Source organism: Polyodon spathula, chromosome 5 (assembly GCF_017654505.1).
Source record: "Polyodon spathula isolate WHYD16114869_AA chromosome 5, ASM1765450v1, whole genome shotgun sequence".
NCBI lineage: Eukaryota > Metazoa > Chordata > Actinopteri > Acipenseriformes > Polyodontidae > Polyodon > Polyodon spathula.
Window position 1 is genome coordinate 45,350,993 of NC_054538.1, and position 14,549 is coordinate 45,365,541.

At 37.0% G+C, this 14,549-nt stretch overlaps 1 protein-coding gene across 2 annotated transcripts in view; it reads left to right on the top strand.

The window, feature by feature from the left end:
* Positions 1-14,549, top strand: part of xdh (xanthine dehydrogenase) — a 72,886-nt gene that overhangs the window by 16,142 nt on the left and 42,195 nt on the right. For both annotated transcript variants that reach the window (XR_005950352.1, XM_041250651.1), the window contains exons 7-12: positions 789-857; positions 1,594-1,680; positions 4,203-4,344; positions 6,848-6,940; positions 7,383-7,534; positions 14,255-14,348. Coding sequence is in view for 1 of the 2 variants with exons in the window: in XM_041250651.1 (XP_041106585.1) it covers positions 789-857; positions 1,594-1,680; positions 4,203-4,344; positions 6,848-6,940; positions 7,383-7,534; positions 14,255-14,348 (637 nt within the window). In the remaining variant the exon portion in view is untranslated. The remainder of the gene's footprint in view (positions 1-788; positions 858-1,593; positions 1,681-4,202; positions 4,345-6,847; positions 6,941-7,382; positions 7,535-14,254; positions 14,349-14,549) is intronic.

A 14,549-nucleotide genomic window follows, 5' to 3' on the forward strand; every position in this document is an offset into this window, starting at 1 on the left:
TATGTAAAAGATTAATCTCTCTGTCATCCAAAAATGTATGTTTCTGGGAAACTAAATGTCCACCATGAAGGAATTTCAAGCAGTAATCATTAAACAATCCATCCAGAAGAACTTAAGTTTTTTTTCCATGAAATGTAGTTCTTTCTTAATCTTGCTGGCACTTTATAACCCTGTTTATGCCAGTTTATGCCTTTGACTAGATAAATGGCTGCAATTTGGTTAAGTGTCCTGAGCAAGAGACGAGAGTGTAGTAAGAGAACATGAGCCTAGTTTAATGATAAGGAAGTTCTATTGTAACACAAGTCATTTTATCTTTCACTCAGGGAGGAATATATTAGTTAAAATCCTGCTAGTTAGTCCAGTAACAGGACAAAATATATAAATGTTTTAAAAAAAATACATAAATGGGGGAATTAAATTATAGTTTATAAAATCCAAAAGGTTGTTGATAATGTTATCCCAAGTTACTATATGAAACTAGAAGACACAAATTGCAGCAAATAGATTGGGATCATTATTCTTCAGCAAAATAATTGGTTATAGCTAAGAAGATAGTTTCATACATCTTACTATTAGGATTTAATTTTAGAATCTAACACTCAAGATCAATAAAATAGATGCTGTTGTCAATTAGCAGTCTCGTGAGGGAAGCTTGTATAGGTTTGCAAATGAGAAGCTGACGCTATCTCTACAACTGCTAATATCTTAACAACTGTAAATATCTTTAACTATTGAAATGTATACCTTGTTCAACTGCATTTTAATAAATTGCATTCTGTAATTTCTAGAATTCGGGTTGTTGTGGCAGTAAAGGAAAACAGAACGGCTGCTGTTTGAACAAAGAGGAAACAGATGAGGTAAGTAAACTAAATACAGTTACTATGTTTTTTATTGATCAGCGCTTGTTCGTATATGACTTTGTACCATGCTTGTGCAGTGCTAACAAGAAATGTTGGCTATTTCAACATCAACACAATACTTGAGCTGTTTATGCATTTCTGCAATTGAGTGACATTCAGTTGGAAAACTCAATAATGCCAAATTAAGAAATACGAGAAAATTGCTAAATGCAATGACTAATTATTCAGCTCATTGACACTGTCATTGAATTATTTAATTTCTTTTAGTATATCATAAAACTTTCAATTACTTCTTAAAACTGTTAATTGGCTGCTGAATCTTTTGAGTATCCATAGGTTACTGTGGTTTTCCTAACAAAATACTTCCATTGACTGAGTAGGTCTCACGTGTGCTGTTTTTTTCATAATATATCTAGTACTGTACTAGGCCAAAGAAAGATCCTAGTTTGCATGCTTCAAGAAGGTATTTATACATACACTTCCTTGGTCATTTCACTCAGGGGATTACATTCTCTCAAATCCCTTCAATGCCTTCTTTTCTGTCCTTAACTAAACTGATGCTTCCCCTAATAACTGACCTGAGGTGAAATGACCTAGGAACTGCAAGTGTAACATGATTACTGACAGTAATTTAACAGTATTGAACTGAACTATCATAATATATACATAATACTTGCCCTCAGTTTAATGCTTTTTACAGACAGATCCACCACAATATTTTATTTTATTCCAGATGTATTTACAAGCTCGATTATATGATCCATCAGAGTTCAAACCCATTGATCCTACACAGGAGCCTATTTTTCCACCAGAACTACTGGTATGTACTTGTCTGCTTATATCTTTAAATTTTGAAGTTCTTTTTTTAGATATTAAATTAGTTAAAAGTATTTCCCTCTATTGTGGAATAACACTTTTCTTCAAGTCCCTTGGCTATTTGCATTTTTAGTTTTACCATTGCAATTTGGTTTAAAATACACCAGGAAATGGCCAGTGAAATGGCCAGTGAAAACTATGCTGCTAATAATAAATACAAAAATACACGTTTGAGAATTGTTTATCACTCTTTTCAGCTACAATAAGTGCTTTTCTAAGCTTTCCAACTGAAAAGCACTTATCATACAATTACAGGTGGGGAGCAAAAAAATAACCTCAGGAATTGAGAATAGAAGTGCTTTGTGAGTACATGGTTTTCCCCTTGGCTCGCAGAGAGCTGCGGCTGGGCCTCTAAGACTGGGAAGTGAGCTTCACTTACCACAGAGAGGGATCGTTGCAGAGGTGGAGCAGCGCAGTGGGAGGGGAGGACAGAGAACAAGAGCATGGCTTGGGGTTTAAATAGTGAGACTGGCAGAGATTATTGACAGGACAGAAAGGGGGAGGAGCCTGTCAGATTTTGTACGTACTTCTTTTATTGCTCTGAGCACACTCTTAAACTCAGGGGAGACATTTAAGGAGGACAGATGTTTTGGACTCCTGTAGTGGATTGTTCATGCATTGGGCTTGCAACGTATCCAGACATTGTTTTAATAATCAAGAAAATCACACAGGCTCATTTAAAGCCATTTGAAGCAATAGGCAGTCTGAACAATCCAGTGCCTTTACATGTTTAATAGCACTAATACTTTTATAAAGTAATACAAACATAGTTATGTGAACCCCAATCATAATTATGGAAATTCCATAGTTTTACCATGATAGCCTTCTTGAATCAAAAATCTTTTCTTAAATATCCAATAGGGTTTATATTAACCAATTCCATATCTTTTGAAACAAAATGATGTATGAATTAGACAAACAATGAGTAATTAAGATTCAGGGTATGTGAAAAAGTAAGTGAACCCCTGATTTTATCAGCTCAATTAAGGGGATAATTAGAATCAGGTGTTAACATTTGCTCAGTTTTTGTAATTTAAATTGTTATTCTGCTCATAATTTGATACAATAACATTTCTACTGTATTCTTCAAAACACAGTACAATTATTACAATATTCTGACAGTGTCAATTAATACTGAACTTCTCTAATTTTCAACTGTAATATGTTCTTTCAACAATAATAATTTTATTTGTATAACAGTTTAACTTTGTGATTTTATAACATGCATTTCTAATTCAGATACTTCAATATAGCAATCTCTTTTATAAATTGTAATTTTACTTTACTTCATTGATATACACAGAAAGCAAGAGGTTAATTTTTTTAATTAGGCACCTGCTTCACAGCAAATGCAACCTTGAATATTAAAACTTAGGACTTATATACTTTGACATAACCACAAACCTATTCTAATTCAATTGTTTGAGTCTAATTTAAAAAGATACTTTTGCCTGATAAGGGAGGTTTGGAACCTTCAGCAGGTTGACTGACCTTTTGATACCAGGACCTCTCTTTTTCAGACCTTACACAGACTTATTCAAAAGGATACAAAATACAGGATCCTACAACATTACTATTAGCAATGTATTTAATTCTATATCATCCAATCCATATCCATAACTTGTTCCCAGCAAGATTCAAATTCTCCTTCTGGCTCAGCTTGAAGTGGCTCTGTGAACACCACAACAGGCCTGTGCATCCAGTGTTTTAAATCACAGGTGTGGGCAACCAGGGTCTCCACTTGATACTGTGACACTTGTACATGTTTGGCAGTAACACCCTCCTCACATTCTAGCACACCTACATGAGCCCACTTTACTGGATGATAACTTTCACAGCTCACACATTCAATTCTTTTCACACTATCTGGGTCCATATTTAATTGTGGAAATGATATTCTTTCAGGGCCACTACATTCAAATAGAACTTGACAGTGCCTGACCAAGTGACTACAGGCCGGGCAAGGTTTGTCATTGCTAATCTGCCCCGGCACTTATCACATCCACATTTTACAAAAGGATTGCTTTTGACCTCTCTTCAGAATCACTTATCTACCAGAAGCAATGGTTCTGGATCTATAACTGTTTCCTTGATACATTTCATGTTGTTCACAGAGGGTCATTTTAGGAGATACCCCTTCCATCCAGAATACAGGTGTGGGCCAAAATTAACTGCCATGCAAAAGGATCTAATGACTTATAGCATATAAGGGATGTGCCAGAACCTCCTGTGACAAGCCCTAGCTCCTGCCCCCTCAATCAAGCCCATGGCTACTATAATGCATAGCACAAAGATAAATGAAATCCTGTCTAGAATAACTTAAATGATAGTGTACTGTTTTTTCATCTTTCATTAAGGTTATCCATAATGATGAAGCTTTTTGAGGAATCAACAAATACTTTCAAAAAGTTACGCCAGTTTATTTCCTATATATGCCTGAATCATGATTTTTTTTTTTTTATTCAGTTATTTGACAGGTTGCCATCAAAGCAGCTGCAGTTCAAAGGTGAACGGATGGTGTGGATTCAACCCTGCTCTCTTAGTGGACTGCTGTCTCTAAAAGCAGAGTACCCTGATGCCAAGCTTGTGGTTGGGAACACAGAAATTGGTAAGCAAGTGCTTTTTACATATACAGGTGCCATAATGTACAAATATTTCCAGTGGTTCCTTCTACTGCTGGTGGTGGATATATGACACCCTGAGAACAGGTGTAAAGTTTAACAGGGAATACCTGTATGTTTATTTTTTGGCTTTCAGACAGTTACATGTTTTGACCCTGAAAACAGATGAAATGATCTAGAAAGTGAAGCAGCAACACAGTTCCTGAGAATAAGGAGTCATTTTCTTTAACTTAATGTAGTACTATGCAGCATATCAAGTTTTAAAATGAAAATACATACTTAAAAATGTTAATTCTAAACTGCAAATGATTAACCTGTGTTGCAAACAGAAGTGCTGACAGTCAGGGCATGTGGGATTACTTTGTTAGTAACAACCACTTTAAGTGTGTTACAGAATTACAGCAGAATGTAATTGTTCTCACACACACCTAGTTTCCTGCAGTGAAACATACAAGATGAAGTCTTGAAAGCTGACGTGTCCCAGTTTTGCATGGTTTAAAAGTAGGCTTGCCAGCATTCTGTTTTCAATCTTCTATTCACTATGTATATCTCACATGTGCAGTTGGAATTCAAAACTGGTGAGACAGGTTCATCTAAAATAACTTCTCTCAGACATTGTTGGTTGGTATAACACAAATCCACCAAATTGTTTTTAAAAATGAACTGCTTCCATTCTCTGTCTGACACACATGGCAATTTACCCTAAACTAATAGAGCAGCACAGCAATGATCTTAATAGCTGAAGTAGGAGTAGTACAAAAGACAACACTCTGAACAAGCATCTCCTGTGACAGGTACTTATATGAATCAATAGTGTCTCCAAAAAAATGAAATGAAGACTTTAAACTCTGCAGGTATCATATACAGCCATGCCTGGCTGCCATTTTGTAGGTTTTCCTTGTGGTAGTGATATGTCCAATGCTTGTGAATGAATTACCTTCAAAGTATGTTTTCGCTTTATAAATAAATTAGCTTTTCAATAAAATCTCTCTCAATCTGAACATCTCTCTTTATCGCTACATCTCAATTAAAACCAATGTAATTGTTTTTTGTGGATGTAGTGCAGGGTTTCCACTATAGAGTTCACAACCACTTGAACCATTTTTGTATGGTAAAAAACGTACCTGATTTTATGTTAGTGTTCCAAGGTGGAGGCTGAATCTGTAATTTCCTGCTCTGTGGAGACTGCATATTTTTACTTTTGTAAATTAGATATTACATTTCATTAGAAAACTATTCAGTACCATCAGCTAATCAGCTTCCAGTTCCAACGGCCTCTAATAGATGGTAGATGCCTGCTGGAACGTCTCAGCACCAACTGTGAATCAAATTTAAAATCAATCCACGCAAGTGCTGCCTTTTTCTTTTTGACTTGCTGTATTTTAAGCATAGTTCACATCTATTGGACAATAAATACTAAACAAAGACACAATTGGTTCAAATAAATTTTAAATCCACCAAAACCAGGTCAACTCGACTGCCACACAGATACAGCATCTTTCAAAAACTATTACAGTTCAGTAATATTGCTACATTCTTATATAGATTCAGGAGAGACAGGCTGGGATGAAAGTAGAAACATGGTGAGTTAGGAGGCATGTTACAGTGATATTTAATGAGAGATTCTATTGGTAGTTCAGACTCCATTGGACACAAACTGTTCAGTAATTGCTCTGTTCATTCCTCAGGGAATGTCCAGATTATAAATAGGGGTTTTAAACCTTAACAAAATAATAACAAAAAAACTAATTGTACTAATTGTTTTTTATTTAAAAAATTTCCATTACTATTTTCTTAGAATGTCTTTACTCAGAGGAAAGGTACCCAATGAATCAGTACAAGTTCAAGGTTTTAAGGTGTTTTTTTTTTTTAAGAAAACAATGGTAAAAATAATTTTCTAACAGCGATAGTGCCCTCTTGATGATGTCTCTACCGTGTGATAGTTGACCTTGACTTTCGTTAGCACCCTTACCTGCTGGGGATGCATAACTCCCGTCGCGGTCAAATATCACACGGTAGAGCCATCATTGATGGGCACCATCGCTTAAACAGTCCCTATCCCAATTAACAATAAATAAATAAATAAATACATACATACATACATACATAAAATGCTGTGTGGACAAAGCCAATAATAGCCATTTTATTTCAGTTGTGTCTCTATGATTGCAGTATCATTATAGCATCCTTATAAAGTGTGGTAAAGCATACCATGATACAATCTTAGGAAAAGCATGGGAAACTACCAATATGTATGGTAAAGCCCTGTAAAAAGACCTGGTTAACATTGATAAAGTGTGGTAAAAGCAATAGAAAGGCACAGTAAGCTACAGAATTACAGAGCAAATACATGTACTATAATAAACTTGCACAGTACTGTTTCAGGGAAAAGTATTCCTATTCCAAATCAACCATGTTTGACACTTGTGTTGTTGTTGTTGTTTAAATTACAGAATAATTCATATTTATTGTTTTGTTCTTTTTGTCAAGGAATTGAAATTAAATATAAGAACATGCTGTATCCAGTGATTCTAGCCCCAGCATATATTTCAGAACTGAACATTGTCCAGCACACTGAAGAAGGTAACTGATACAAACACTGAGACCACAGTATCCTGGGCCCCAATCGCTAGGACATTTTAAAAATGGGGGCCAAGCTAGCTCCATTTATGTTTTCAAAGATTGACTCATTATGAAGTGGTTTGCTCAATCTTGCTTTAGCATTATCAGAAATGAATAAGTTCTTGAATTAATATAAATTATTATTTATTATATATTTTTATGTTAAACATTTACAAACCAGGAAAATGTCATTAAAAGTAGACAAATATTAATTCTCGCACACATTCCTCATTGGTCAGTCATTACATATACATCCATAAAAATAAAGTATTTTTGTGCAGCTTTTGTAAACATTATTTCAGAAAGAAAAAAAAATGTTTGGAAGATAGTTAAGTGGGGACTAAAAAAGAAGGTCCAAACCGTCGATCAAGTCCCCCGGAGTTAATTCAAATGTTGCTTTTAGGTATTATATTTGGAGCTGCCTGCACATTGACTCTGATTGGAGATGTCCTTCGGAAAGCAGTGTCTGAACTCCCAAAGCACAAGACCGAAGTGTTTCAAGCTGTTTTGGAGCAACTGAGGTGGTTTGCTGGGCAGCAAATCAGAAACGTTGCAGTAAGTACAGCATTTAAAAAGAAACAGTTTAAATTTCTGGGGATTGTTTTTTTTTTTAAGCCATAAGATTTTCAGCAACCTGTTTGTGATTTTGTTTTGAACAAATGTTATGCATTGTAACTGTATGAAGCAGCTATTTATTAGCTGTAAGCGTATACCCTGAACTTAGTGACCCATTTTATTTGGCTGGACAACAGGTTGTCCCTGTTCAGATACAAGTTGGATTAGGTATTTTATGTCTTTCCTTAAGCTAAGAATGATTCAAGTTCAGCGAGTCAATTAAAAAAAATATAAATGCGTGGCATGATGTGGACCAAGTCCATTCTCGTGTGCACTTTTCATGCCTTCTACTTTTATTATTTGAATAAGACATTGTTTTTTGTTTTCTTTTCAAAACAATACATGTGCATGTTCTTCAATATGTATATTCTAGAAAAAAAACAAAAATAACAATTACCAAGATTTTTGATAGTGTGTGCATTACAGTGAATATTGATACGGATGTACTTCATGCTTTTGTTTTGCGCATGTTTCACCTTTTCTCAACGTAATGTTTAGTCTCTTACTTGCCATTTGAACATTAATATCATTATACATCTCCCATGCATCCAAACACCCCAGTTTTCTTTACTAATATTTGCAGTAAACTCCAGTTTAATTTCCTGTTTCACCAAAAAATGTCCTGTGACAGGATAGCCGATGTGGTGACGTCAGGCCAGAATGCAGGAACAAAACACAGAGGCAGTACTGCAGGGCAAAAGATGCTGCGGCGCCGTTTATTTGAATAATAAAAGAAAAAAATATATATTTAAACAGAAAACACTGCTCACAGAGCAAAAATAAAACAGGTATACAAAAACAAAATAACAAACACAAAATACTGTGATCAGACTGGGCAGTAGCCTTCACTGATTGCACTTATTCTTTTTTAATTTTTACACGGCTCTCTCTCTCTCACACTCTCGCTCTCACTCTCACTCTTACTCTCTCCTTCAAAAACCCACACTGAGCAGGAAGAACTGCAAGTTTTTATGCAGGTGACCATGTCTCGATTAGCAACAAATGAATCACTTAATTAATCCTGGAGATGGCCACCTTCTGCACGAGTTTATATTAAACGTGGATGGGGCTTCCCATCCACGCTGCAACAGTACAACTGTACACACGGCACACAAATAAATCATAATACAAAATATACACAGGGGCCGGGAGTACCCCGTTCTTAAATAAATACTAAATGGAAACAAAACAATAACAACGCTGACGACAACTCACTTGTCCTCCGCATATAAAAACAAACACATTTTCTGGCAGGCCCTGGCCCTGTTACAGGTCCCCTGAAGAATTTTTTTCTCAGCACAGACCAGAGTGACGTGTGGAGCTCTGCAAGAAAGCATCCAATTGACAAGAAATACAAGCGCTTATTTATCACTATTGTACAATAATTAGTTTCACATTCTATTTTAAATAGCACTTTGATATAGCAAGGTTTTCACTATATATTGTGCAATTTTATAGTAAGTGTTATGGAGATTATTAGCTTGACATGCAAAATGATTTTATTTTTATTTTATTAGATTGTAGCGTTTCTCACATACTAACTAAAGTTTATTTGTACAAAGACGTCCAGAGTGGGTGACGTCAGGCCAGAAGCAGGAAATAAAACGACAAGAGAGATGGAGTTTGGTGGAACTGAGTGAATGGTTTCGCTCAACATTTAATAAATAAACAGAACAGAAAATAAAAAGTTTGTAACAAAAACAGCACACGGCACGTGAAGCCAAAATAAACAGACAAACAAAATGGACTAACACTTACATAAACAGTGGACTAACAGATAAACAAGGTGAGTGAAAACAACGGTCATATAAATTACTTTGTTTTCTCATTTCTTAATTCTCTCCTCTCTACACCCGTTCTCCACTCACGAGCACACAACCCTGAGTGAGTGAAAACATGCTGCTTTTATGCAGCTGTACTGAGACTCGACTGCTAACACTATGTAACACAATTTTTGTTCCTGGGTAGTAAGTGTTATTTCCTAATTGCTTATGCCTCAAAAGTACAGAAAATGGCTATTATTCCCCACAAACTTTGTTTTTGTGACCAGGACAGTGATATTTTGAAATTTACCTTTTTCCAATGAGAAAACGGGCAAATGTGTGTCTTTTCGTTCACAACATATGAATCCAAATTAACATGTATTTATACTAAAGTAATACAAAAATGACTACAAAAGATTTAGAAGCGAGTAGTTTTTCGAGATTTATGATTATACTGTAAATCACTTTCACGAATCAGCCCCCAAATGTAGTCTCCCATCATGTTCTCGTTATACTGTCCTTGGTAGCGGCGTTCAAAGTCCAGTATATCCTGGTGGAAGCGCTCACCTTGCTCCTCCGAGCACGCTCCCATGTTCTCCTTGAATTTATCAAGATGAGCATCAAGGATATGGACTTTGAGGGACATCCTACAGCCCATTGTGCCGTAGTTCTTCACCACAGTCTCAACCAGCTCCACATAGTTTTCGGCCTTGTGATTGCCCAGGAAGCCCCAAACCACTGCGACAAAGCTGTTCCAAGCCACTTTCTCCTTACTAGTGAGCTTCTTGGGGAATTCATTGCACTCCAGGATCTTCTTTATCTGTGGTCCGACGAAGACACCGGCTTTGACCTTTGCCTCAGGCAGCTTAGGGAAGAAGTCTTGAAGGTACTTGAAGACTGTCGACTCCTTATCTAGAGCTCTGACAAATTGTTTCATAAGACCCAATTTGATGTGCAGTGGTGGCATCAGCACCTTCCGGGGGTCCACCAGTGGCTCCCACTTGACGTTGTTCCTCCCCACAGAGAACTCGGTCCGCTGTGGCCAGTCCCGCCTGTGGTAGTGCGCTTTGGTGTCCCTGCTGTCCCAAAGGCAAAGATAGCAGGGAAACTTGGTAAAACCGCCTTGGAGACCCATTAGGAATGCCACCATTGCAGCCTCTTGATGCCATCTCAGAAAAATACAGATATGTATCCACTTAGGCAGCTGGAACTAAACTGAACTGGTGGGCTTAAGGCCCCTGTATTTATACTATTATTTATATTACTGGAAAGTTCTAGAAGCTACTCCAAGTTTACTCAGCACTGAATCTATCTGGAATGTTCTAGAAAATAGGTACCTTTCAAAATATCACTGTCCTGGTCACAAAAGCAAAGTTTGTGGGGAATAATAGCCATTTTCTATACTTTTGAGTCATAAGCAATTAGGAAATAACACTTACTTCTCAGGAACCAAAAAAAAATTGTTACATGGTGTAATCAATCATTCAATTGGAGTCGCAGTACAACTGCACGTGAATTAATAAAGTGCAATTCCCCGTGCTCACATATTACATTTTACTTGCACGTGAGGTGCTGTGCAATCCTCGTGCCTAAATAAAAATATACATTTTAAACACTTGTGTTACACAGACCCGTTTATATCCCGTGTACCAATGACTGTACACCAACATTAACACACCACACACAACATATAACAGAAAATACACACAGGGGTGGGCACTTCGTCACATATACCCCCCACCTATGTAAAGCACACATGGCCTCAATGGCCACCTCCCACCTTAAAATCCCAAAAGTCTCACTCAAAGTCCTGGGCCAATAACAGGGACTTTAAAGGGTTGATGGGTGGCAGTGTTGCCAGTAGCCAGGCTGCTGCTGGCCATGCTGTCACTACATTGTGATTTGTGTAGAATGAAACCAGTAGGCTACTGTTTAGCCAAAGAGCACACGCAGACACAGTACAAGAAAAACATGTGTCGGGAACATTAAACATAAAGTATTGGGGAGAAATAAAATAGGCTACTATTCAAGATAAATAACAATGAAGATGGAGAGTGTAACACTAGTTATAATTATGTTTCTGGTATATGGTCACATTTTTCAAACAATACTGCAAAACAACTACTTGGCGATATGCTTCAGCCGTGCTGCTCAGACCCAAACATTTTATATGAACTGAAGATCTTGTTTGCTACTCAACTTCTAGAAAATTGCATGAGTGAAAACGTGACCGCACACAGTGGTCAGTTTTTCAGATTTATAGCGAAAAGTAGCCTGTTATCAGCAAAAAACAAACGTTTGGGGTCAGATGGGTAACTCATACCACACATGCTTTTCTTACTTGGCCGCCTTATTCATTTGTTGACGCTGACACCCTCGGATCCTTCAAGAAGCTGCTTGATGAGGTACTCGGATCAATAAGCTGCTAACAACCAATCGAGCAAGATGGGCCGAATGGCCTCCTTTCGTTTGTAAACTTTCTTATGTTCTACAGTATTGGCATATAGAGGTAAGGGATCTGTTACAAGAAATAGGTGTCTACAATTATTTATTGGCAAAATTCCAAAAATGCAAATTCAAAAGTATTCATACCCTCACAAGGAAAATGAAATTAGTAGCTAGTTGAGGCACCTTTAACAATAATAACCTATTTTAAACGATTAGGATATTTGTTAATGAGCTTTTGGCATGGTTGGTTCTTTAGTGATTTTTGACCATTCTTCAACCAAAATTGTTCCATTTCATTCAAATTCCAAGGACTTCTCTTGTGCACAGCCTTCTTCAACTCTTACCAAAGATTCTCAATCAGATTTAGTGTTCTTTCTCTTTATGTTTATAAGTGTTTTCTGTTGTATGTAGTGTGTTTAATGTTGGTGTTTATGTATAAAATACATGGGATATAAATATGGGTTGCGAGCACAAGTGTTTAAATTGTATATTTGTATTTAGGCACGAGGATTGCACAGTACTTCACGTGCAAGTAAAATAATATGTGAGCACAGGGAATTACACTTTTATTAATTCACGTACAGTTGTACCGAGACTCCAATTGAATGACTGATTAGCAATCGAGTCTCGGTACAGCTGCATAAAAGCTGCATGTTTTCACTCACTCGGGGTTGTGTGTTCGGTGACTGGAGAACGGGTGTGGAGAGGAGAGAATTAAAAACAAGAAAACTAAACAAAGTAAAATATATAACCGTTGTTTTCACTCACCATGTTTGTCTGTTAGTCCACTGTTTGTTTAAGTGTTAGTCCGTTTTGTTTGTCTGTTTATTTTGGTCTCACGTGCCATGTGCTGTTTTTGTTACAACCTTTCTATTTACTGTCTGTTCATTTATTAAATGCTGAGCACAAGGAAGTGCTCAGCTTCCCCAAAACTCCATCTCTTTGTTTATTTCCTGGTTCCTGTTTCTGGTCTGACGTCATCCACTATAGCTGTCTTTGTGACACGTGGTGTCATCGTGGGATTACCAGCGCCTCCTAGACGCAGACCAGAGCAGGAACCGCAGTTTCTTGTTTAAAACAAACAAACAAAAAAATGTCACAAGACTCTGTCAGGCTGAGGGACTGGATCCAGGACAATGCTGGACTGGAGGCCCAGTCCATGCCCATAGCCATCTGGGTCCTGTGGCTGATGGAAAGGGAGTGATGGGAGGCTTATGAGAGGGAACACACACCAAACTCCATGGAGGAAGGTGTGGAGTTGGTCCTCTGACGTATAATTAAGTAGCAAAAAAACTTGCAGTTAATATGCATTGCGATCTCTCTAAAAATGTGCCTTCTAAAAATCAGGCTAATCCTCATTGGGTCTGGACTACTATAATGCATGGGGCAGTGTGTGATATGAGAATTGAATGCCCACCGAGGGGTGGTATTTTTTTTATAATACCTGGTGAGCAATTGTTTCCCTGCCAGTTGCTTGTTGTGGGGGGCTTACTTTACTTAGTTTATGTCAGTAAGTTATTAGACAGAGAGTGAACTGCATAAAGAATTTTATTTAAAATAGTAACAACTTTAATAACGTGAACAAAATGTAAAATAAGGTTTGCATTATGTGAGACAGTACAGAGAAAACCACAATTGCAATGTTCTGACTGTTATAACTGTCAGGATCGCGTGGCAACATGTTTTATTTATGAGGAGGCTGAAAAAAAAGATCAGGGAGCGTGTTAAAATTACACACTTAAAAAAAAAAAAAAATTCTGTACTATTTTGCCATTTTTATGTTCACTAGTTTGTTCTGAGGGTGTTTGTGTTTCCTGACTTTTCTGTGTATATTTCTGTGACAAGTGGCTTACCTTCAGTCAGACTCAAAAAAACACAAGGACAAAACTACAGTCCGAGTGAACAAGAGAAAAATGCCACTTCAGTCAAACAACTGCAAGAACAAAACTACAGTCCAAGTGAAAATGCTTAACTTATACGCAGATACACTATTTGCTCACTGTGGTCAGCCTTGTTAACATGCCTTGTACTGATATCAGTAATGTTTTATTGATATCAGAAAAATAAGTTTTAATGTCAACAATTCTTAATATTATTGTGGATTAAATGTTAAAATGACTGGCCATAGCTCACTTTACCTGTCTCACTCAACACTGAATAAAACTGCTGACTGTGGACCTCCACAGTTTGTGCCTGTGCCTATATCCCTGCATCCAGAATGCCTCTTGTCTTCATAGGTAGTATCATCCTTTTGCAGTGCAGGCATTATACACGTTCTTGGGGCTTGATAAGTAGGTGCCACTAGAATGGGAACCTGTGTACAAAACAATAGTGACAATAGTATCATAAAATCACGAGAAATTGACAGTCAAGTATTAGACATCTGAGTATACTATTGTTTTTGTAGAAAGGATGTTTGAAATTTTCACCTGCTAACACTTTTTTTCAGGCTGTAGGTGGAAACATAATGACAGCTAGTCCAATCTCTGATCTTAACCCAGTCTTCATGGCAGCTGGTTGTAAATTGACACTGCTATCAACAGGTAAGGGCAGTTTGTTTTACATTGCATGCATTCTTTTAATAAAAAAACAAAACCAAAAAAACCCAACAAACACACTTTTTACCATGCAATATGCGTGTGGTAGAGCAAGAGCCCTGTCCATGTATATTTATTGGTGTTTGGCAGGGATGGGGTTAATTTCTCTACCAAAAAAATGCAAGAATGTGGCTGGAGCCTTAATTA